This window comes from Gallus gallus, chromosome 10 (genome assembly GCF_016699485.2).
Source record: "Gallus gallus isolate bGalGal1 chromosome 10, bGalGal1.mat.broiler.GRCg7b, whole genome shotgun sequence".
Classification (NCBI taxonomy): Eukaryota; Metazoa; Chordata; class Aves; order Galliformes; family Phasianidae; genus Gallus; species Gallus gallus.
The window spans coordinates 10,299,615-10,326,303 of NC_052541.1; the positions used below are offsets into that span (position 1 = coordinate 10,299,615).

At 38.8% G+C, this 26,689-nt stretch overlaps 1 protein-coding gene and 1 long non-coding RNA gene across 2 annotated transcripts in view; one reads left to right on the forward strand and one right to left on the reverse strand.

Annotated features, from left to right (window-relative positions):
* FBN1 (fibrillin 1) overlaps positions 1-26,689 on the reverse strand; it is a 146,811-nt gene that overhangs the window by 103,412 nt on the left and 16,710 nt on the right. Inside the window, exons 5-6 of the mRNA XM_015291934.4 lie at positions 21,447-21,542; positions 19,800-19,895 (exon numbers count right to left, since the gene is read on the reverse strand). Of these exons, the coding sequence (XP_015147420.1) occupies positions 19,800-19,895; positions 21,447-21,542 (192 nt within the window). The remainder of the gene's footprint in view (positions 1-19,799; positions 19,896-21,446; positions 21,543-26,689) is intronic.
* On the forward strand, positions 21,566-24,340 carry LOC121111593. Its single transcript, XR_005862693.2, has 3 exons — positions 21,566-22,012; positions 22,774-23,900; positions 23,976-24,340. It is a non-coding gene; the product is annotated as an uncharacterized LOC121111593 (long non-coding RNA).

Here is a 26,689-nt window from a genome sequence, read left to right on the forward strand (position 1 = left end):
GGTTAAAGAACAGGGCTTTTAAATAACTGCTTACTAACCACATAAGACTAATGTTATCAGTTGCAGTGGATGTACAGAACAGTTCAGGCTGGCCATTTAAAAAAGTATTTTGGCAATCCATTTTCAAGAACAAATATACAGCTACTTTCATGCCAATTTTATTCTTGACCCAGTTCTTGAAGTCTGTAACTGAAAAGTAATAACAGTACCGTAATAAAAGAAGAAAATAATGTTCAAAAAATTATTACAGAATTGGAGTGATTTGTTGCACACATTTTAATCCAACACGCAGACTAAGCATTTCACCAAAATCAAGGCTGTAGCTCTGTTGTTCCCAATTATGTACGGCTGCAGTCCAAATACAGAAAATTGTTACCACATTTTATCCTTTTCCATGATGAAGAAAACAGTAAGCAATGCAGCTAAATGCAGAACAACTTCTCATTTCTGAATAAACAGTTACCTGACAAACTCTAACCCACTCTACTTTGCTATGCGAGATACAAAAGAACACTTATTTACAGATTTTAGTTTTTCCAGTTTCTTTCACAGGCTAAAAAGAAACATCTCTCTTTTTGCAGAAAAAGTAACTAACATTGGTGACATATTTATTGTGAAGACCGGGTGATTGTTCAGAAGAACAGATTCAATTGAAGAACTCTGGAAGTTTCGCTTAAAAAGACTAAGTTGGCTGAAGTTTATTACTACTTTTTAAAAAGTAGAGTTCTTAAGAAGTGCCACGTTATAGAAACAGTCTTAACATACCACAAAGTATTAACTATTAAATAGCAAGGTAAGGACAAAGCTAGTAGACGGGCTCTGATTTTTTTCTCTTTGGCTCCAGAAGACACTGACTATAAAATAGCTGAGACCATCCAAAAGTAGTGCAAACTGTGTAAGAAAAATAGACCCTAATGAGTTACAGTATATTAAATAGACCGACATCTAAAGGAAGGGAAAATGCTTTCAGACAATGAAACACACAGGATTTAAAGACATACTGCTCACATTTTAAAAGAAGGAGTGGTACAAATGCATAAGAAATGACTGTGGAGGAGAGGAAGGGGGAGGGAATAGTATATAAATGTTTCTCTGCAGTGTCATGAAACAAAATACAATCGCAGATCATTGGAATCAAACTCAGCCCAGGGCTGAAAATGGGTTATAAATAAAAAAGGGAGGTGAGAGGATGCAGGAGAGCCAACTTCATCATTCAAGCTAAGTGAAAAACAAAGAGTAAACACACAGCAGGAATGGTAAGAAGTCGACTCTCTTTCAGTGTGGATAACCTAAAGGGAAGGCAGTAAATGTAATTATGGTTTTGGGGTGTTGGTAAGTATATATTATCATAATGACACACAGACAAATGTTTGTGGTCCTAATAGAATGCAGAACTTCTAAGGTCTTGGCAGCTCTTTAACAAGGTAATTAGAGCAATCAACAGTTTCTTCTTACTCCTTCCTAACAGCTGCCAGGAATCGTCTGGCTTGCCCTAAGAAAGCTCCCTCTTTTCCAGAACTAAAAAGGACCAGCACTCCTGAGAAGTTATAGAAGTGGAAAAGCAAGGGGCACGTAGATCATATTTCTGTGACGACACACTTCTTCAAATGGCAGTCAGCTCCCTGACCAAATTTCTTCAGCCAGGCACTTGTCTGGGTCATTGCATTCTCTGTACTTCTCACATACACATTTCTTTGGTGATGACTTTAATGATGACAGATTTGACATGATGCCAATACTCATTTATTTTACTTTGTGATAACTAATACTGTTCTTTTTTGGGTAAGTTTTGAGCACAGAGTTTTGCCTTCTAAATAGCCAGCTAAAAGCATTAAAAAATATGATGATGAAAAACAATGATAATATACAGTATTTTAATTTGCACATAAATATTTTAGCAATGATTTTACTTCATGATTGCACTATACTCTCCCTGAATCTCATGAAGTGTTACAAATCTAAATTGATAACATACAAAAGATTACTTCAGACAGTAATGCCTCATCTGTAACTCTACGGTGAAATGCATCAACCTGAAATACCATGCCTCTCCTGTTTTGGAAGATCCTTCCTCAGAGAAACTGTGGCATCACTCTGTGCTTACACCAACGCAATGATGATCAGCACCTGGCTCATTTTGCATAACCATGTATATGAGATCTACACTAACATCGTGATCCAAAAATAAACACAATAATGGCATGCACTAGTTAACTGTGTAAGTTTGATGGTATCTCTGTTGAAATGTTATAGAACACATACCATAACTCTGCAATTATTTCATGCAATTAATAGTCATTGCCAGAAGTAGGAAACATCTCTCTTCAACAAGGGAAATGGTCTAATCTTGACTGACAAATATTTTCAAGCAAGAAAGTATTGTTTTATTAAGCACATGCAAAGACATACATATCAATATCAAATACACAAGATACTAATACTCGTGTATTTAATCACTGGGATTTTTTTGTCTGCCTGTTTGTTTTGGTATGATCCAGTAGATATTACTACGGACTCTACTTCTCAGTTAACATTCTTCTGGACTTCTTTGGATTTCACAGGTTTTCAGAGAGCCTAGGGCTCTCTCTTCATAATTACTTTCCTTTTAATATTTACTAAAGCATTAAACCGTTCGTCATGAACAAGCTGCAGAAAATCTAAGTCATTCAGAGAGTTTTTAGACTTCTATATTTATTGGAGAGAGCCAATGAACATCAGCTACATTATTATTTAATGAAAGCAAGTAAAAGCGTGTTATTTCTTCAAGATGTTCTGTTATTGCTGTTTTCACTGACAGCTTAGTTGAATGTGTGTTATGTGTGAATGAGGTGGATATCCCCCCCAGAATCAAAGAATGAATGGCTTCAAATGACTGAGGATTTTCTGCATACATCACATTTTTCACCTAAGGATTAGAGAAACTGTTCTCAATTAAACACTCTGTCAAAACTAAATCAAAACTGTTTCCCAAGAAGTAATTATAGGAACATATATTATTGGGAATACATTCCTAATAGGAATACGTTCAAAAAAGTTGCCTAGACATGGTCCTGGCAACCTGCTGGAAGTGTCCCTGTTTGAGCAGGGGACTGAGCCAGATGACCTCCACTGGACCCTTCCAACCTCACCCATTCTGTGATTCTGTGGGGAAGCCCATTTCTTGTGACTGTGCATGCACAAACTGCCACACACACACACCAAAAAAAAACAAACAAACAACCACTAAGGGGATGAAGGTAAGGGAGAGACACACTCTGCATCAGAGGCCTCTTTCCAAAAGCTAGCCCATACCAGCTCAACTGAAAGTGACACACACCAATTGTATTTAATTCATTATACTCTCACATGGAATAGCGTCAGACTCCTGGAAACGTAAGTTTGTGCTGAACAGCCCATCACATCAATCCCTGCACAGTTTCAAATGATTTCTTATAACTTATTTTAGGGATTTAGGGCTGAAATACAAAGTTTCTCTTACTTCCACTCTGCATAAATGCCAGTGATTATTTATTTATGGTCAGGACAAACACTGAAATTTATCAATGTAAATGCACAGAACAAACAACATGGGCGAATTAGCCTGTTACGCCATCTGAACCTCCCTTTTTCAGTTTACTACATAGTACTATGTGTACTACACAGCCTGGTATAGCACATCACTGCTGCCTAATGGGATAAACAAATAAGAGCAGAACCTAAAACACATGAAAATTAAGAGCACCGCAGAACGCAGAGGTCCTTTAAATACATTTTCCATACATTTTCCATTCTTTAAAATCATCAAAATGCTTTGTAATTAAGTATGCTATGTACAGATGTAACTATGAAATTTATAGATAAAATAATAATTTATATGAAATGCACAAAGCACTAACAGGCTTTGCTTCTGTTTACAGATAAAAAGATCTGCAGAAACTGCTGTTGATCCAGATGCCTGTCTAATACATAATACTTCACAGCCTTACAAAACGCTGTGTATAAAAGGATGGAAACTACTTTTTGGCCTACTTTCTACACTGACATACTGAAGAGGAGGGATAGTCTTGTGGTTGAGACACTTGGCTGGGACTGAGATGACCTGGGTTCAGTTTCAGACTCTGCTACAGACTCCCTGCATACCCTTACACAAGTGACTTAATCTCTCTGTATGTAACGTAGGGCTGCCAATACTTCTGGACGCTGTAAGGTTTTTTCCTCTTCAGACTACACAGCCTTGGGGACACAGTTCTGTGTGTTCTGTGAATGATAAAGGGAGCTTCGAGCTGAATTCAGTCCTCTTGGCATTATTGCAAGAAAAGGAGAAAAGATTTTTTGCATAATGTTTTTTGTGTTTTGAATCTTCAAGTCTTTTTTAAATTCAATTAATTGTCTGCTTGTAATAAACGACCAAAAGAATTAGCTCTTGAGATTTTCTGTGCCGGGGAAGTGCAACAGCAGCAGAACACATTCCACAGAAGAACTCATGCACAATCAATTAGGTCGTCTAATTAATTTTCCAACTCGATAGATGCTATGAACTATTTTTTATACAGAAATATATCTATACTGGACACACGTGTAAAAGCAATCCAAAAACTTTAAAAATCATAGAGGAGAAGGACAGATGATGTTCACTTGAAGGGAATGGGCTGCTACATGGGAACAATGCCCCCTCACGTGGAATTCATATTTCTGACGTGAGAGGAAAAAACACACAGAGGGGGAGTAAGAGTATTTTCCAATGGACAAGGCTGCGTGTTTACCATTAGAGACTGACTTGTTAATCAGTAGAGTGATTTATGACATTTCTCCTACAATCAGGGAGAAAGGAAGCTGGCACACACACACAGAAAAAAAAAAGCAAAAGTACTTAAAAATAGATTTGGGTAAAACAGGGACAAAACATAAGGATACTTAATGCAGTTCCTAAGCAGAGATGACATGAGGCTATAGAATCCAACAACAGAGATGTACTTGTCTAGTCCTAACTCAGACAGAACTTCAAGTAACATTAGCATGAACTGTGTCCGAATAAGGACAGCAGAACAAAGTTTGAAACAAGTTGAAGAAGTGCCACAGAATTTATGTTTTTTCTCACAGCATCTTCTGCACTAAATTTTTATCTGCAACGAATTCTGCCTGCACTGCCTTTCCTATTGCTGTGATCACCCAAAAACAATTCTTCCACACGAACGAACAGAAGCATTTGTGAGACTACAGTTATAATTGTGATGTCTGAATTAGAATAGTAAGTTGAGACATTTCTAAGTCCTAAGGGAAATGTCAGGGAGTTTTAGACATGCACCTTATAAATCACAATTATGGGAAAGATGTCACAGAAGCACAAGACACTTCAGTTAGGGCTTTAGCATAGGCATTCTATATAAGCACAGACTGGTTCATAAATGAACTTAAAAATCCTATAGTAAATAAAAAGTGATAAATAACTATCACTCCAACCTACAGCATTAATCATTTTTCTATTAGTAACTGTACAATGTCCTCTGTTCCAAATACAGTGAGTGGCTCCTAGATCAGACAAGAGTAAGAGACAGCAATCTCAGGAAATGACGTACACTGCCTATAGGAAGGGGAAAGCCAGTGCATTAAAGCCTTTAGGGAACAAGTGTGAAGAAAACAGGATCCAACAAACCAAGAGAGCAAAAAGAAGAGGGAAGAAAAACACAAAGGCAGCAAAGACAGGATGGATCAAAGCAAATCCAACACAAGTGGGAGCACAAAGACACAGAGAGATAAACACTGGGAACCAGCAGACATCATGTGTGAGAAGGGCTGCGAAGGAAGGGTAGGAAAAGGCCAGCCTGAGAGTTTCACCAGCCAGTCAGGAGAGGGAGTTTTGCCAGGACAGGCTGGCCTACTAGCTAGTGAATAGGGAGGTCTGGAAAGCCAACTAGTGAGGAGCAGCCAGCCAGGAGAAAATATCCAGGAGAGCAATCTGCACATCAAGCAGAACAGGAGCAGCCAACAGTGCTCACCTGCACATGCTGAGAAGCACAAAGATGCCCGAGAACTTCACAGCAATGCATTGAGTTTACCACTGACGAGTTTACCCCAGTACTGCATCTGAATATGCACTCTGAAATATTATACTAGCAAGCACTCAGGTGACCACATGAATAAGCAATGATTGCAGAAATCACAGATATGAACCTTGTATTTTGCATGAGGGCTTTCCCCTCCTCCCCTACCCTCCCCATCTGTGGAGTTGACTTCCATATTCCATATGTCCACTGCACACAATGGACAGCAGCCCAGGGTTTCCCACAACTAGTAAGAGGGAATGGAAGATGGTAAGCAGGATGCAGCTCCTATCTACTGCTGGGATTTAAGAGTTAAGATGGGTAAGTGTACAGAAAACAGTATAAAGCAGTTCAAAGTTCCTCAGTGGGAGCTCTGGCACCTATCTAAACTGCAAGGTTTAGCAATTACAGTGCCAATTTAAACTTGTACCTAAAAATATAGGAAATATTTTCTTTTCTTTTTTAATAGATGGGTACCTTTAACAATTGAGGTGGTCACAGATACACAAATACAACACTCTAAGCAATGCTAATGGAACAACAGACTGTGTCTGTTTTTAGTGATGTCTAAAGTTTCAGCTGGTTGTAAACCAGCACTGTGGGAAAACTTTTAGGTGGCTTTAAAAAATTCCCATAAAACAGTAGAAAGCTCATAATTTAAGACACTTCCTCCTGGTCATCAGAGGTATTGAGCGCTATATCCAAAAGGTAAGTAAGATTGTTCCCAGAAATAACGTATTTAATCTACATAATTCCTGTAAGGAAATATCTATTTCAGTAATTAAGCTTCAGGCTTCAACTATGCTTGTGATAAATAAAATTCAAATTAGAAAAATGTTTTTAAAGCATCAAATGGTGTAGTCTTATAAAATAAAATACGCTTGCAGTGGTTAAACTGCCCTTACACACAAACATTTTATTAGTGTGTGAATATACTATAAGCCTAAATTAGAAAGATAATGTAATTTAGCCCACATGTTTGAAATGAGATAACCAGTGGATGAAACTTCTGCCTGGCAGCATGCTGATCTCCTTCCTTCCCTCATTTAATTAGGAGTTGGAAATGGGATCAGCATATTTTAAATTGCTGATTAAAAGCCCTGCTCATAAAAGTGATCTTATTTATTCTTCATGTGAGCATCAGGCTGCCCCCCTGCTTTGAATGTGGCGCAGAAAGTCACTGACATGCTGAGCACTCCTTCTGCACAGGACATCATCTCATGGGAAAAGGATAGCCCAAAACTCCTGCCCATGTGTTCAAATTTGGGTATAACATGAATCCAATTGAAGTGCATGATAAGGCCCTTTGGATTTCAAAAAAGCTATTGGAGGACACATACATACATACTTTTCTATGCATTAACCCATGTATATTAACATATCTGCATTCAAGAAATATTTTAGAAATGACAGTATCAAAGACAGATTGTGTATGCAGCACATAAGCCCAAAAGAAAAGGAACACTATATTATAAAACAGAGAGTACGTGTTTTGGTTGCTGTTTACTCTGTTAGAATATCTCTTATTCATCATCTTTAAACCCCGAATTGCTGTTAAATGAATACCATTACAAGAAACAGTATTTCTGTACCTTAGAGCCAGAGAAAGCAGCCCTCTTTGTTAGAGCTTGTTCGTATTTCTGGCTTATAACTGCGAGCACTTTTATCCAAAATTACTAGCTGACATTAATGCGTGGTACTACAGCACAGAGCTAACTGCTTTCTCATTAATCTCATGCACCTTCTTAAAATCTGGCAGAAAATAGTCTGTCTGCATCAACTCTGACGTCTGATTCAAAGCCCACCCAAGTCGCTGAGCATCCCTTTCTCTGACTTCCCTGGGGTTTCAATCACCTCCATATTTATCAAGAAGTTTCATCCAGGCTTCCTTTCCTCAAACAATATAAGACTTTTACCATCTGAGTTCAAACTACCACTCATATATTTGTATGTACAGCCAATATTCTTTTCTTGTAGCTGTTGTTGTGCATGAAATATATGCATAATCCACCCTCTGGTCATAGTCAAACAAAGAGTCGTGGAACAAATGTAAGCCACTGCCTGCAGGGTTTTGGCAATAGCTTACAATAAGTGGCAAATAATTACTAGTTTTGATGCTCACTGTAACATTAACCATCTTGAATTTTACTGGTATTTCTTTGGATACAATGAGCAGTTGCCTAGAAATTTCACTTGTACTCTTTAGTGAGGAGTCATTACATAATGTTCTATAAGATTACCCAAGTATTATGAACAAGGAACAAAAGTGGACATGCATGTGGATATGCAAAACATATATTTATCCAATTTGTCTGGATGATCTCAGACACTGAAAAATACAACTCTCGTATCAAGAATTCCTCCAGCAAACATACACTAAGAACAATAGCAGTCTACAGTGCTACAACAACAGTGGCAGATGTCAATAAGGGCTTGTGCAGCCATACTCTATAGACAACTAACATTAACAATTCAAAACTATCTCCAGTCTCCTTAGTCTGTCCTGTCACACTGAATTCAAAGGAAGCATTTCCACCGACTTCAACAAGGGCAGGATACCAATCCTGGTATGTTTTGGGATAGCCGAGTCCTTGGAACTGCAGCAAGACTTTGCATCAGAGTAACAGAAAGAGACTGCTTGAGACTGAAGCAGACATCAACGACATAGGCTGAAGGAAGTTATTTCTATTCAAAATTCTAAACAGCTGTTTTCAAGACAGATTAAAAGATTTTTCAATGTTTGGATTCAACTCAAGAGCTTTATCTAATGCATACTTCGTATTTGAGTATTTGTTGAATTAGAAATTTAATAGAGCAGCTGAGTATTTTAAAATCTTTTGGAAGATGTGAAAAAGGGATGTGAACTCTAGCACACCCTGTAAAACATAAATTTCTTACCAAAAGAATATGTTATTCATGTGCTCTGTACATTAGGTCAATTATTACTCACTTTCTTTGGAGAACAACCAAGTGCCTCCACCCTTTATAACAGAGAACTGTAATCAACCGTAGTAAGAATAGCAGAGCTATTCTAATACATGTTAGTGGCTCAGGCCCTAGCTCAGGAAAGTCTGAAGAGTAAGAAACTGAGAATGATTTGCCATCACCTCTACTTATTTTTATTTTTAAAGAGAGGAAAAAAATTGATGTTTCCTTTTATACCTCAGTAAATAATTTCAATTTAACATAAAAGGAAAAAAACCCTTCTTTAAAAAAATGAATGCTTTAAATTGGCCCTCCAATTTAAACACTTCTGTTATTTAATGACAAATTCCATAAACATTCTGATACTAATATTTCTTCCACTGCACGCCTTTCATTTCCGCTAACCTAATTTAACCTCTCATCTTCCTTGTAGTCAGCAGCTGTACAAAGCATTTTTTTAATACTGACATCAGCAAGTGACTGAAGTGCTAGTGCTAGATTCAAAATGCCTTCTAAAAACATGACTTTTTGTATTGAATTTGGAACTGAGTTTGATACAACTTGTACTGTTAGTTTAATATAGTATCACCTTTCATGAAGCCATATCTTGTTGGGTTCCTGCTGGGACCTTAGAGCTGAAATAGCACAAGGTCTAACGCATGGCACTTCATTTTGCCCAGAACTGCCTCAGGCCAAGAGAAGCATTTCAAATTATTTAGATAACCACACAGATTAAATACCCAGCAAGGTAGCTTGCTAAGTCATTCATCATTTGCCATTCCTGGACCGTGCTTGCGTCTAGCAATGTTTTTACTAGAAGAACCATTCAGATGGATGGAATGCACATCTCTGCTGGGTTTTCCCGGCCTAAGAAGTCGTCTAAACTACTCAACCTGTTTCAGCGCTCTCTTCCTATGAGATGCATGAAAGTATTAGGCTAAATACCCTCTGCCATCTTTCTACCATCCTTTCGACCTTCTTCTTTTGTTTTTCTTTTGTAACTTACTGCGTAACAAAATATATATTTCCTTATTTTAACCCCACAAGAAGCTCACACCAACAAACTGTCCCCTTATTTCTCAAGAATCAAGTAACTGGGATAAGTAATGCTATGTCACACAATTCTATTCCACACGTAGTATCTGCATCAATACACTATACCTTAAAGGAGTCACTGATCTAACACTGACCCTCCTTTCACAGTGCATAACACTTCTCTCTTTTTTAACTGACCATTTGAATGGTAGATCCTTTTGCCTTTCAAGCCGACAGTCTGGAAGTCATTTTTGACCCTGTGGTTTCTTTTGAAGCTTGTATTAATCCGACTGTAAAGCTGTCATACTACCATTTTGCGGATCTCTCCAAGTTACCACCCATACTGTCCCATCGGGACATGGAGATTCTCATAAAGGCTTTCATCGTATCTCAGCAGGACAATTATAATTCATTGCTTGCTGGTTTTACTATTACCTCTTATAAACATTTCAGGCTTAAGTAGTATTCTGTAACTTATATTGCTCAGCTGAGCTGAAATGTCTGGACATACTGTTCCAGCACGGAGATGTGTCCAATGGCTCTCGAAGAAGCATTTCAAAGTGTCTCACCATAAGATTCATCCTAATTGCACTTTAAAGGAATTATACAGTGCACTTTTCACAGCAAATGTTTCTTGCTTTCTTTCTTGTCCTAGTTCTCAGAAACTTAAGCAGACATAGGAGGTTTTGAGAGCTTAAAAACTCACTCAACTTAGGGACTGGTTTCCTTCTAACTCAGATGAAATTAACAGTCAAGACAGGGAAAAGATGTCTATGTCAATGTCATGTCAATGACATGTCTATGTCAATGTCATGTCAAAGCATGTCTATGATTTGGCTTATTTGCATGTTACCTATCTGTATCGATTACAACATATAATATTTTCAAGTTAAAATCTCAAAGTGAAAACTAAATGGAGACAGCAAATCATGAAAATACAGCACTAAGAACAATGTGATACTATGACATACAAGCATAGTAGAAATAATGTGATGAGCATGAATGAGTACTACAGCCCAGTAAATTACCTCTGTGGATTTGAAGCGTGTAGATTGTTCACATTCACTGGAAGAACATGTCCATAATTTTGCCAAATATCCTGAATTCTACTACATATTTGCCCTCCTTTCTCCCCTCAAAGTCAAGCTTGCCAATGCCCAGTCACAGACAATTGCTGGTGTGCACCAGCAACCCCAATATGTAGCCTTACATAGGTTTGATTATAGATGGGAATCTGTAGCAAACTGGTCTCCTCATATTTTTATTTTAAGTAACAGAAGTACACCCACTGTCAAGTGCAAGCAGAAAAGTTCACCTGCTAGTTTGCCTGCAGTGTAGTACTAATGTTATTAGGAGTTAAAACCATTCCCTATCCCACATCCCATGAAGCAGTGTAATTTCATCAGCTCATTTCATGTTTTTAAACAAACTGTTCAATTTTTAGAATTTTATTAGACAAGTCCACTAGTAATTATCAGCATAAAATAAGCTTTCATTTCACAGCCTTCAACTAATTATTGTCAAATACACTTAAGAGACTATAAAGCACAAATAAAAATAAATAACACCTCCTCCCACACCCAAACACACACACACACACACACACAAACCCACTACCAACAAGAGCAAACACTCAACATCCAGGATTATGAATGCCTTGACAGAGTTAGCTCCGGATCTTCTTTCAATGGCTAACAGGCTTGAACTGGATGTGCTACAACAAATCACAGACTAAAATACATTTTAACACATTTTCCAGGAGGTGACTGGACACAGTCCTAGACAACCTGCTCTATCTGATTCTGCTCAAACAGGAGGAGGTCTCTTCCACCCTAGAGTGATTCTGTAAGATGAAAAACTTAGGAAATATCCCCTCTCTCTTCTCTAATTCTTACAGCTTTATTAAACTCAAACAAACAAACAAAAAAAGGGAATGCCTTCTTTAGTATGTAAGAGTCACTCCATTGAGCCTTGCTGAAAACTTATCTTACAGTAGATTCAATAGAGCTATCATAAGCAGTGGGAACAACATAGGCAATATAAGCATCTCATCTTACAAAACCAATGGCTTAATCTCAAGACTAAAGAGCGCTAAGAAATCGTCATCTACACAAAAGAAAAAAAAAAACAAAAGAGTGAATCTAATAAAATATCATTAAATTTATTACCACTGCTGCAATGTCAGCGAGGGTCCTTCTGTCTCAGCACAGCAGAGCAGGGGCTTTGTCCCATGTCACACACAGTGACACAGGCAGAAAGCCTCAGCCACCACTTCCCCAAGGACAAAACAGCAAGCATTCCCCTAAGTTCCCATTCCCCTATGGCTGTCATCACCTCTGTGTAGTAAAAGGAAGCATTAGAGAGTCACATCCCAAGGAGGAAGGAGGAAGTGAGGACACTACCGAAACTCCTGGAGGTCACCAGGTAAACTTTGCAACACTAAGTGATGAGGACAGAGCCATTATAACACAATCCTGGCATCATTCAGTAAGCTAGCATTAGTCAAGTTAAAAGTCACATGCTACACCAAACATTTATGAAAGAAAACAGCGCAGAGGCCACCCCTTCCAAATGGAGCCTGAAACCTGAAATACACCACTGGAAAATAAAATTAAGACTATGGCTCAGTAACCTGAAGTTGAGGCTGCAGTTATGTTAGCCTACCTGTGTTAGCGCAGCATGGGCAATACCAAAAGCAGACACATGGGAAACGTGTAAGATCGCACTCAGGAACCAGGTTCTTACAAGTTTCTTATTTCTGTTTTAAAACATATAAATGTGTGCTTGTGTACATGTGTATATACCCACACACTTCAGTAGCTTTCAAGTTTTTTTCTTTTTTTGTTTTAAATTCCTTATCTCTAGCTTTTACATGTCTTTTTACAGAGAATAATTTTTTGAGTCTTGGTTTCTTTACATAAGGAAATTCCCTCTTTTTCCAAAAGAGATTTTTTTTCTTTTCCTTCTGGATAAGGAGTGCAAAGCCAGACTGCTTTACAGCATAGCAGAGTTTGGAAAGTGATCCTTCTCTTAGGGCTTCTTTCATTTTAGACCTTATTTAGGCCTCTTTTCTTTTCCTACAGCATTTCTTCAGAGAGCCAAACCGTACAAGCTGTCACTGAAAAAAATTACAAAAACCACTCAGTCATTATTCCTGAACTTCTCGAGGCCAGTTGGAAACATGAAAGTGACTGTCCTTACAACCACTCTTAGGCAGCTATTTCCTATAACTTTTTGCCACTTCTACACTGAGATAGGATATGAGCTATTTTTCTAACTGTAACAGATTTCATCAAGTCTGTTACAAATATGTTGCAAGACAACTTACATATGACATATCAGTAACACTGACCATCTTGAGCACCTCAGCTTAAGATGTATTTTCATTAGCATTTTGTAGCTGACCTACATAAAAGAATTGTTTTTCTTGGAAATGCCCTTGTGAGTTTATCCTTGCATTAGGTAAGACCTTCGATGTTTTAAAAGAATTCTCTTTTCTTTGTTTAGAAAATACCATCATGAAGTCTTAAAAACACCTAAATCCTTACTCACTTAAAAACAAACAGCACCAACAAAACCTGTGACACAAACCTTACGGAGGAATCACATGTACCGATATTTTCATTTTTTCTGTTGCAACTGTAACAATAATTTTCAGCTTACCAGCTCAATAAGAAAAAAGGGATGAAAGGAAAAATACTTATTTACATTTTCAAGATGATTCTCTAGGAAAACATTAGTTTTCACTGCACGATATCAAAGTATTTTAGGTAGCTATGCTTCCTTATATCAAAATTTACTGTGTTCCCAGGCAAGAAGGAACATCTTTCTCCATAAACAGCCAAGTGAGCATCACTAGATAAGATTCCATCTTCATTTACTCATTCTCTGTATCATGTTCAGCTGCAGGGGTCACCATCAAGAAAGCACCTTCTCTATGGAAAGCTACACAAGAAATTATTTGTGCTCAGCTACTTTACGTTCTTAAAGATTCATAGGGACCTACAAACGGGGAGACAGCTGACATTTGAAAAAGGAGAATGCTGCAATGGTGCTAAGAGGGCAAGAATGGTTTGAAGACATTTACCCTGAAGGCTTCAAATGCAATGCTGTGCTGCAACGACAACTAAAATCAACAAGAGCTGACTCAGCTTCTCAGTGCACACAAAAAATCTGACTTGTGTGATACAACATCAGACGAACTCTTCCCAATTCTCCTTGGCGTTCTGCAGAGCACAAATCCAGCAGTGCAGGCCATTCAGGGAAGTTCTGTCTTTCAACCGCCTCTACTGTGTATGGAAAAATCATATCTGTGTTAACGTAACATCCAAACCAACACAAACATCTCTTTGTGTATGTAACTTCAACAAAGCCTTCTGATGAAAACACAGGGCTCCACTCTATTTCCTAAGCCATCACCAAGCAGACCACATGAGCAAAGCCAACACACGGTTCAGCCCCTGACTGCAGAAAGCAGGAATGAATTTCTTGTAGAGCAAAGGCGTGCCCAGAGGCTGCCAGCACACCTGGAGGTAGGCGTCGGGTGCAGCAACACAGCTGTCTGCAGTACTAGGAGAATGATCTCAGTGATCCTCCCGTGAGTCCCTTCATGTCCTCCATGCAAGAATCAAATCACACGAATTAGAACAACACAACTGTTTCATTCAAATGTTTGTACTGTAATTCATTAAATCTGTTTGTATGAACATATGCCATTACCGCCCAAAAAACTGTTTCTACCTTGACCAAAGCACGGGCTCCTCATTTTGTGATTAAATTTGTATGCAACTTCACTGTCACAACTAAAATCAAGTCAAAGCAAAATACAAAGGCCAAGTAATACCTTGCTGCACATCTAAAGGTCAGTGCCCTCAGCAGCCAATCAGGAAGGTATGGAAAAACAGAGAGGGCTGCCAAATAGCTGAATGAAAACTTTACATTTGTTTGACTGAAACCAAAACTCAATTTGGAACAAAATGTAAATGTTCAGCTTCATCTACAAAAGTTGGAGTCCTTACATCTCACAAGAGACCTAAGCCCATATGTACTGAATCATTTATGGATCTTGATTAAGCTTTAAGCATATATCTGAAAGAACATTTTAAAACACGTTATGTGGTATTTTCAGGTGCTTTATGTATGGAGCAAGCAACATACAATAGCTGGATAGCGTATTCACAAGAAGCAGAACAATGGATAAAAGCTCTCACATACAAAAGACCCTAAAAATGCTTTTTGGCATTCACAAACAAAGTGAGCTTAGTACTGAGTTCTGGTCCAAAGATCTATTGATTACATTGCTAAGTATTCTAAATGGTCTTAAATCACACATACTAATTCTGCATAGACTTTACTTCCTCAGCATTAAGCTGCAGCTTTGGTTTAAAAAAAATTAAGAATTCTTCATCCATTTAACTCAATTCTTTCATGGAAAAGATATTCCTAGCTGCTAATATTGAATTTCTGTTTTAAAACTGAAAGATACCGAGGATGGCAACATGAATTCAAATTCTGTTAAAGAAAGTAAAACATCAGTCTGTGACTAAATATATGTAATGTCAGCCTGAGGCAATTTTTCATCATTTATAGATTCAGGGGGAAAACGGTGCATAAGAATACTTATTCCAGGCCTTCAAGCTTAGCCATCCTTTATTTTGCTGCTATAATACCGTACACACTGTATTCATGTTACAGGGCTGAAGAAACTACATGTCTATGTCAACAGATGTGTTTCTTGGAAGACAGCTACAAAAATCAAGTTTATTCAAATGTTTGCCAGCTACCATATGCTGCAATACTACTTTAAATGCAACATAAGGCTCTGGGAACATACTTTTACTGCTATCTACACTTTGTTATTTACTTTCCGTTTAGACTAAATACCAGAGACGGGGCACACTAAGGGGTGCAGTGTCCTCTTTGTGAAAACATTCTGCTCGTTGTAATATTTAGAAAGAAAAAAAATACACACAGCACTACACTACTCTCGACCACTTTCAGCGGCTGCAGTTTCATAGAGAGGCTCTGGGAAAGATATTTTTACATATGGCATTAATTCTGGGAACTTTTAATAATGGCCAAATATAATTAAAAATTAGGCAAAAATTCCTGCCATGGAGCGAGCAGTACAGAAACAACTCTGTTTGAAGGAAAAGCAATCATTTGCTCATATTCTGAGTCCAGAAAAACACAAAACACACGTGGTACATTTTTAATATTTGAACTACATCAGGCCCTACTCAGCTCCTACGTGAAGCGAGTGGCAAAACTCCAAGATGCAGCAGGATTGAGCCCCTGATGTTGTCATAAGCATTCAAATAAACAAACAGGGCTGTAACACATTCTAAGCTTCCACTGTGTTCCTCTAACTGGATCCAGACAGAAAAGAAAAGGACATTTCATTGCATTTTTTTCAATAGCAGAATAACAACAGTATACGATTCTATATTTTATGGAAGTGACTCCGTAACTATCCAAATGTCCAAAGGAAAAGGGATTCAAAGAGGTCAAGAGAGCTATTATGCACTAATTTTGAGGACATCGTTCTATCAAATCTGATTGGGATGTCTGATCTCTCTGAGTCTGTAACATCACTTTTGGACATCACTCTGGACTTTCATCAAATGCATGATAGAGGGATGTTTTCAAACGACCCCAAAGTGGGCATCTAACACAGCTAGCTCAATTCCCCAGGCCCTATTTACAGACACCAAAATGAGCTGCCGATGTTCTGAATCATCCTCAGGGAAAACTAAGCTAAATCTCTGACTCAGTCTCTTCAGTGACTCTTAAAGGAACTGCAAAATCTGTAGCTCATTCATTATTTAAAGTTAAACGGCATAAAGGTAGCATCCGTTTCTTAACCAGTAGAAGAAATTTAGGTTTGCTTGCACCTTAACTTTTCTATAACCTGTGATTTATTTTTGTCAGGAATACGACTAAATGATATGCTTCAAACTGAGTGCACATCTCAGGCGCACCTCTCAGAACTCAGTACTGACTCTGAAAGCTTTGGCCAAAATCCAGCAAGACCCTTAACCATTTGAATAACATTATGCTTATTGACATCTCAAGTTTGCATTTAAATGCACATCAAAGCCTATTACCGGATCACAGCCAGAGAACTCAGCACCTTCCAGAATTAATGGTTAAAGTTCAAATTTTAACTGAGTCGGTATGCATGAAATATTTTCCTTTCTGGACTATGTATATAAAACGTATCTTGAATTGCTGTAGGAAGCATCTCCCAACTCCACTAGTTTTTTACCGTTCAGCTTATGTCAAGTTCACCTTTTTGATAAACATTATCTCAAAGGAAAATCAGCTCTACTGTATGTATGATACACCTGCAAACACTTGTCAGTATGCCCAAGAGGCTCCCCATGCTCTGGAGGGGCGCCAAGCACCATAGACACAGCTTAGGAGCTAATGACACATACGATAGACTCAGCCACATCACAGTTACCAATCCAGTCCTGATAATGCATATCTCACTGTGACACGGTATGCCCTCTCCCAGAACATGAAGAGGAGCTCCAATGATAATAGTGATTGTAAAAACTCTTTTTGATCACATTTCATGGAGCTTTATACCAATGTTAACACTTCTAAGCCACACAAAAAGTAATTTGTAGGCTGAAACTCTGCAGTGCTTCTCCCTGAAAGAATAAATACATAAAACTGCTCATGCCACAGATTTGATGGAATTTGCTGCACTGTGAAAACAGTAGGTCTTTTACCAGATAAGCTCTTTCATTATGCATGTATTTGAAACCATTGACAAAGAAGTCTTGTAAATATTCGTTAACAATCACATGGTCAGCATTTATGAGGTAATACCAACCAAGCTAATTTGTCTTACAAATATGGGCCAAATGTATGGAAAATTAAAACAGCAGACATAAAACAACACAACATGCTGCTGAACTTAAGAAACTGGCTCAAAATCTGATACAAGCACCTGGAACATTTTCATTGTTTTCCATATCTGTTTATTAGAACAACCCCCCTGGATCTGGTTGCCTCAACACTGTTTTACTCAAGACAGTTCTAAGCTACGACACACACAGCAATGGCTGGAATACTCCTGGGTCTGTGACATACGTGCCACAAACACTCTGCAACTGTTACTGTTAGCCAGTGCTTGCAGAGAAAAGCACTGTGTGATAGGCAGTAGTAAATTACTTACATCACTGTTAGCCTGTGGCATGGCATACCTAGTCAAACCACAGCCAAACACATGGAAAATGTGCACGTCACAAAACCGCATCACTTCACATTACATTTATATTGAGAAATGGTGTTTTCAAAACAACCTGCCTCTCCTGCTTCTCCCAGAAATGGGATAGTTTCAGAGACTATTTCTCTTGAGAAATTTCCCATTTTTCCCCCTCCATGTTTAGAGAAGCTTTGGTTATTTAAAAAAAAAAAAATTAAATCTTACTTTGCAGGGCATGAAACTTGTCAATCTATTTACTGGAAAATATCCATCCACATATATACATCAGAAGCCCACTAGGGAACATCACAAATCCACATAACATTCCAGAGCGAGATCCAGAATATGGATCTCTTTCTTAGTTGACAGATGTGTAAAATCATATGCAGCCAGACAAGTCCCAAATGACCACACAGGTGCACGTGCTGAACAATGCAAGCCCACTAAGATCAGCATTAGCTTATACTTGAAAAGTTATCTTCAGAAAACATTTTTCTGATGTAATAATGTGATTCTGGGACCAAAAAACACCACACCCTTTTTTAGAGGAGGGGAACATATTAGCTCAGCTAGGTAGAGAGGCTGGAGGGAATCTCTGCGAAAGAAGCCAACTGTCAGAAGTTTTCTGGGAAGATATGACTATCATTTGGCCTCAGTACTGCAGTGATCTTTCACTGGAAATACTGCACCTTATTAATGTGTATGTACTCTTTGACTGATAACTACAGAATCAAGCTCATGTTCTAAGTAAAAACTGCTTATGGATGACACATATAGATTACAGCTTTCCACTTCAATTGTGCTCAGACATGTATGGTATTCCATGACAGTATGATTTGGCTCAAATGGCTTTGTGTCACCAGTTTCACACTCCACCCGACACTAGGAAGGAGCCCTGAGAGACGTGACTGAAGCTGTTAGCAGGCTTCAGCCCAATCAGGTGGAGTCAAACTGGCTGCCACTGATTAGGCAACATAAAAGCAGTATTGAACAATCCCCTTCAGAGCTTTTACATTGCAGCTCCTCACCAGACTGAAAGTTCAGACCTTCACCCAGGGAGAACAAGCAAACGGTAACTGCTTGAAATTCAACGAATTTGTAGAAACTCTCACAACAATTGTAACCTATAAAGCTTTTGTTTTTTCCAAACTTCAAGCTTTTAGCCAAAAACGATTAACATTTTCCATTCTTCTTGCTGAAGAATGAGATTTCCAATGAAATAGATCAACTGCTAACTCTATCAAATTAAAATGTATTATTTTTAAGATTATAAAATTCAACAAAGGCTTATGCCTAAATATTCTTCACTGTATCTCTCTCAAGTGAATAACTAAATTGGTTGAATATCGTGAAACAAAAAACATATACCAGATGAGGCAGTTGGCAGTTTGATGACAATATAGCTGTACAAGATGGGAAGCAGAACTGAATAACCTCTGCCATAATATAGCAAACAAAACACAGAGGCAAAGTGCTACTTATCACTGGTAAGCAGACATATCAGAGAGATACAAACAGCTCTTCTGATGACTTAAAAACTAAATCAAAGATTGGGTAAAAACAATTATCAATATTTTTCATTTCCCAGCTTTTCCTCATACCTCTTTCACACTGAGGTCCAGTAAATCCATATGTGCATGCACATCGGTTTGGGGCAACACATCTTCCTCCATTTAGACATCCATTTTCACAAACAGCTGTATCAAAGGGAAGGCAAAAGTAGTCTTTATTACATTATTCCCAGAAAGATAGGAAACTACATGCTTAACCAGCTCAGGCAAACTAGTCAGGACATGTTTTTTCTAGTATCCTTCACTATTTCCTGGCCTCATTAGTACAATGAATTCATCTTTTCAAGGAGGTATAAAGTAAACATGCTAATAACCACAGTTCCTCTGATCTCTCAGAGCCTCTTTGATGACCAGACAATTCCACAACTTCAAAATAACATCTCTTTCAAACTCTCAACAAAGAAACATAGAAAAAGTAGAGACTGCTCATAGAAGGTGCAGGTGAAAAATGCACCTTTAAATTCTCAGAGGTGTTCCTGATATTCAAGCATATCTAACCATGCGTTTGCTTCTCTGCCATAATAAAAAAAATAAAATTAAAAATCCAGTGTTAAAAGGCTTGTTACTGATGCTTAATAATCCAGGATACCAAAGAGGAGAGCAATATGCAATCAGTGTCTATTCCAATTTAGTTAATCCAAAATTCCCTGCACTACACAGTCACTAGAGCCCAGTTTTCCTCATAATAAACTCCAAAAGCAATTTCCTTCAAAAATAATCAGAAAATGTAACATTCACATGAAAAAGGGGGTTTTAAGTACAATTCGATGCTCATTGAGTAATGTTATTCTTTGTTCCGTTTCACATTCACTTCAGTAGAAAGAACGATTCCATTTATCCTCTTTTATCCACTTGATATTTCACAGAGAAGGCAGAAATACAATTCTTAATCCTTTCACCATGTGATCCCCTTCCAGATTATTAGAGTAAATTCCTGGTCTCACTGAAGTTCATGTAAAGTGTGCCATTGACTTTGACAGAGCACAAAAGGTTTTCATTAAATAAGCTAAACACATTTTCTCTGTCAGACCAATAGTTCACTAGATAGCAACACGACAGCCTTGGTTAAAAACAGCATGTACATCCTTATTTGAGTTTCTTCACAGCATTCTAGCCAAGAGCAGCAAGAGACCACCATAATCAGGTTGGGAGAGGTTTCAAGCAGCAAATTCAGGAATGTTGTTGGCTCAGGATTGATTGAGGAAATAAAAAATATGTCGATCGACCGTATCGAGACAATATCAAAATAAGTAAAACTCCTGGAGTATAAGACCTAACTCTAAGACAAATCCCTAAAATAAAAAAGAGGCTTTGTATTAAAAAGCTCAATTTTATCTGAGACGAAAACCGAATCCCATGTAAATTCTGTATTTATGGTCTCTTGCTCTAGTGAGTGTAAAGCCCTTTAGTTCAACAGGAATTATGGCAGTGTGAGAACTGCAGGATCAACTTATATCCAATTATTAGGAATTCACATGATATTTATTTTAATAGCACTGATCAGAAAGAATTCACTCGGCACTCATTACAAAGTCATGTGTTTTCCTGTAAAATTCCACTGTACCTGATCAAAAACAAGCTCAATATCAGCTGAAATTTAGTGTTAAAGGCACCCAGTTCACATATCTCAGAATGACTTGATTATACACAGTATCTCTACTAATAAAATGTACTTACGCTGTCCACAATGCGTTCCTGTATATCCCTTCTGACAGAGGCAGTGGTCATCGCTACAGCTACCTCCATTCATGCACCGGATGTTACAGTGTTGTACTTGAAAGGAAAAAAGATTTTCCTGAGTTAAACCAAGCCAAGCAGAAACATACAACTATCTGCTAGGGGGTTTCTTCAGGGACTGATTATATGAACTAGAAAGCAGTACTAGAAACAGAAGATGCATATTTTAAGACATATTTAAAATAGCAGTACAGAAAACAATACTGATTTACAGTTCCTAAGAACTACAAGCTGCAGTGCAAGAATTTGACACTACCTTCACTCACTGAAGTCAGTAGCACGTCATAGAGAACATAAATCTGCAGAATACATCTCCTAGCCTGCAGTGGTGTGAAGAGATCATCAGTAAGGGAAAGTACTGGACTTCTGGTAGATACCACCAAGGAGTAACAGTCTTATCATATGGGTAATGGGAAAAGGAAGTATTAAAGGGAAAGAAATAAGAAAGGTCCTGAGGACAGCCTGGCTCTGCCAACACGCACAGTATCAGAAGCTGATCTGCCCAGGTAGGACTTCTTGCACAAAAAGATAAAGTAACGGTAATTCCTTTTTGCATGCCCTTTATGGGCTCAGCCCATTGCCACATAAAGCTGCTGCTAACTCCTGTGCCTGCAGAGCTCACAGACAGCACTTCCCCAGAGCCAGAGACCTCCCCTGCCAGGAGCAGAGGCCGGGGAGTAGCACAGCCCGCTCTCCTCAGCAGCAGCCCCACCATTTGTAACGATTAGCATGCGGGCCAAGTCCGACGGCAGTAAAGCATAAAAGCATGTGCTGCGTTTTTCTAATAATAAGGACAAATATGCTTTTTAACTAGAGGTCAGGAACAACTTAAAGCTTTTCATCAGGCACAGAGCAGCAGGCAGGCCTCTCAGCAAAGTCCTCCTCACAGCTCCCACTGCCTGACACAGCTGCTAACAGGGGCAGGCACAACAAGTACGCAGCCGGGAAATGCTTTCCCTTTTAACAGGAACCACATGAAAGGCTCCTCCCCAGATAGGATTACAGGAGATCAGCATTTTAGTAGGTTGTGATGGAGCACTGGATACCTACCCCATGCTGTCTGAAATGCTCAGGTCAGAAAAATACAAATTGCACGTACTGCCAAAGCCTGCTGCTAACAGGTGCCATGCCAACCACTGAATTTTTCCTGTTGCAAAGCCCTTAAGTATTGTTTGGCTTTGTACCGTTTGAAAGTATGTGAATGGAATCTTTTTTTTTTTTTTTTTTAAAGCAGAATTAATAATTTTAACTGTATTACCATCTACAGAGATACGAATCCACAGAATAGAAGTTAAATATGCAAATGAAGAAAGGATTTAAAATAATCAAGCATTTGAAACACCGGTACATTTAATTCTTCAATTATAAAGGTAAACACTCTACCTCACATTTCTTTTGTGTCTCAGATTTACGATACATCTTTGGATGTACTTCAGGCAACAAAAATGTGCTAACATTCCTCAACAAAAAGAGAAATTGTCTGCAAATACAAAGTGAGTATCTGGTGAAGATTTTTGGACAATGTCCTAAGTAGGTCAGAAAAAGGTGTATCGTTTCTTTAAAATGTGTAGTTTGACTTAGCTTTATACAATCTTAGAAAAACAGAGGGGATTACAAAAAGCATAGGAAATGATATCATCTGTCAAGCAGGGAAGGAACTTAAAAACCACAAACTGATTTCAATTAGAGCAAGCTATGCCAAGAGCTAATTTCCATTCCCACATGAAGACCAAAGCCATTTAAATAGTTTGAACTACATTTGAGATAAAAAGGTTAACAGTAGCTTATATGATGATTTTCGTATTATTTGTTCTAGTAACAGTGAAGTATATTTCCCCATTTTGGGATGAGGAGTGGTTTTACACATAACACACACACACACACACACAAAATTTTCCATAATTTGTCTTACTGCTTCTCAAAGGAACTTTTCCAAGTTAAAATATTTCTTCCTCCTTTTTAAACTAAAATCATTACGGGAGAGACTGCTGGGACAACACATCGTAATTACTAAAATGAGCTATTCTAATCAGTGATATTTGTCCCTTATTACTATGCAGTAAAATCAGTGACATCAAGTCAGTAAACTAATCATTTTTTGTTGTCTTTTACAGGAATGTTGAAAACAGTATTTCCAAAATAATACTGACTATTCTGAAATAGTACCCTTCCAAAAGTTTATAGAAAAACATGCAAAAGGCTGTCTGGAGCTTAGATGATGATTTTAAGACTGCATTTTTGAAAAGTAACATACTACTTGCAGGTCCAGAGCCTCAGCTATATCAACAACTCCATTTGTGTCAGTAGAGAAATTCCACTCAATGAAATAACCTGTCCCAAGGTATTGCATTGACCGAGACTAGAGGAAAAAGCACAGGAATTACCATAAGGCTGGTAAGTCTATTCTTACAGCTTTGCCTTTTCTTGTTAACAAGTTATTGCTCTTAATAAATTATCATTCTCTTTCAGGTCCAATTTGTAAACAGTCTGCAATGGAAATTTCTCAAATCAAAACAGAGGTAACTGCAGGAATGCAGCTTTATAAACCTGCAAAAGAGACGGCAAGATCAAGTACATCCGTGCACACTGTGTGGGCAATGCTTGTACTGATTATCAAAGAGAAACTACACGCTGCATATTTAAACATCACAGTTTCTGACTGTCTTAGTAAATTCCCAGCAAATCTGAGCAAAAACTTCATCCATACAGAGTACACCATCACATCACAACTGCTCCCGAAACATTCAGGGGATCACTAAGCAGCCAAAAGGTAACACACCCACACCATCAGTTCCGCAGTATCAGCTAAAAAATATGGGGGTGAAAAACCTGAAGAGCAGAACCTGGCATCTGGAGCCCGGGACACTCCACAGGAGCAGCCGCCTCATCTCTCCATGCCACTGCTGAGGAAACGCTCCCAGCCTGGCTGTGCATGACGCAGGGCTTTGCCTGCCAGGAGCTGTAAACAAGGAATGATGGCCTCACTGCATCCCAGATGCTCAGCGTGCTTTCTCTGTCGAGTGACTGACTCAGGAGATGGCAGCCAGCACCAGGCAGGGATGAAGGGCTGCATCCACGCGAGGCAGCAGCTGCCTGAGAAAACCCACAGCAGCCTCAAAAACTTTGGAAACTTTCAAAAATCAAGGCTTTTCACCACTTCTGACAGCAGCAGAATAAATCAAGGGGCTGAGCTTTGGCTGAGCAGATATCTCCCACACCGCCTCAGGGAGCGGCCTCTGCGGGTGCAGACCTGAGGGCCTGGGCTCAAGGTTTCCCGCCCAATCTCTGAGGAAATCTCAGAACAATGGCTCTGATAGCGCTCACTGATTGACTGACCAGCTCTGTCCTCAGCTGAGTCAGTAGCAGGGGGAGCGGAGCAGGCCCCATGTTGAGCTCATACGGTGTACCAGCCTGCTGGGACGGGCAGGCACTCAGCTCCCCTCAGCTGCTCCCTCAGCGCACACCTGCAGCCATGGCTCTCCCTTCAGAAGCAGCCCCATCAGGTAAAGCCTTCCTGCCTCAGCCAGCCCAAGCCATTCTGACTAAAACAGGTTTGGAAGCAAGGCTGGACATACCTGAGCCTGTGGGCAGCAGGGAGGCCTGCAGCTGAAGGATTGTCTGTCCTCCACATTGCTTGCCCCCAGCTCCCACAAGGGTGGAGCAGCAACTGCAACAACATGGCATGGGGTGGGATGTGCCTGCAGCATAAGCGCGGAACAAAGTGGCTGTGTCTGGAGTGGTTTGGCTGGTAGGGGCAAGGCAGCCACCACAGAGGGCAAACTGCCTTCCCCATTCTGTGCACTGCAGTGTCAGACTCGCACGCAGCAGGTTGAGTGATGCCTCTACATGTGGCAATGCTATCTCCATGCCTACTGTAAACAAACCCCAAAAATTCAAGAACTACTGAGAAACAACCACTACTCAGCCAGCAAGTTCACTGATGTCACGAAAATCCCTGCTGAGAAAACCACCAGTTGATCTTTTCAACCACGAATCAGATTCCTAAAGCTGATTCGTAACCAGAAAATCCCAACAAGTGACCTGCATAAGAATCAAAGTCAGAGGCTATGTTTTGCTTTTCAGTCTGCACTATTTGAGTCCAGCAGACAAGTAGCTTGTCAAAGCTGTTCTGAGTTTGGTTTCTGACTATGGCTGTCTGCAAATTAAAACCTGTAACCACTACTGATTCCTTAAGTACCAAGCACAGATATAGCTTAAAATATTCAAAAGAAGACTCAAACACATCTCACGCATCAGGCCCATATTTTTAATTGTGTGAAGTCCTGGTATTTTCACCTTCTATCTGTTATTTGTATTTTAAATATAACAAACTTGTTTAAACCTGAGATGTAAAGCAACATCTGCATATACAGAAAAAGACAACTAGCGTTTATCTACCTGCCAGCACTCAGGGCAAGACACCTAACTTAGCACTCTTGCAATACTCTGATTTTTGGCATTAGCTAGATTTTTACACAGTATAGAATGAATTGACAGATCATTTGATATGACTCAATCAGTGTGGTAATTACACTAGCATATTGATTGGACATCATCCACTTCTGATTTTTTTTTTGTATTACTTGAGTAGAATTTTTTCTCATTTGTGTAAGTGTAATTAATCGATCGGTTTATGGATGCGTATACCGACAAAGTATTAATTGTAGCCAATGTGAGTTGACAGTAACCCTTTGATGTCAAATGGTATTTTTTATGTTTATGTTCCCTTCGTTTCCTAGAGCAGATCTAAGCCATTGTGGTCTATTGTGTAAATATGTATTCATGGGCTTTGTCTGCAGTGCCAACAGAGCAAATGACTTTCAGAAATTGTATGTTCTGTAAGTCCTAATGAGGTGCTGGGTCATAAAAGTTATTACACAAGAGTGCACAGAAGCAGTAATTTCTCCTTACAACAACTCAAGACACTTTTCCATTTAGGATTGGTTTGCTTTACTAAGTAGAGGTGATGTGAAAACACACATGTAAAAAAGTATCTGAAACTATTGCACTAATTAAGCAAGATATAAACAATATGTTTGTATGTTTTTACTCCACTGCTAAATGTATTGGTACAGTATACAGAAAAGCAATTTTAATGTGAGCCTTATAGACACACACAGCAGTATAAAGCAGTATAAAGAAGAGGATGTCAGCACTGATTAAAGCTTAAAATTGGTAGAACA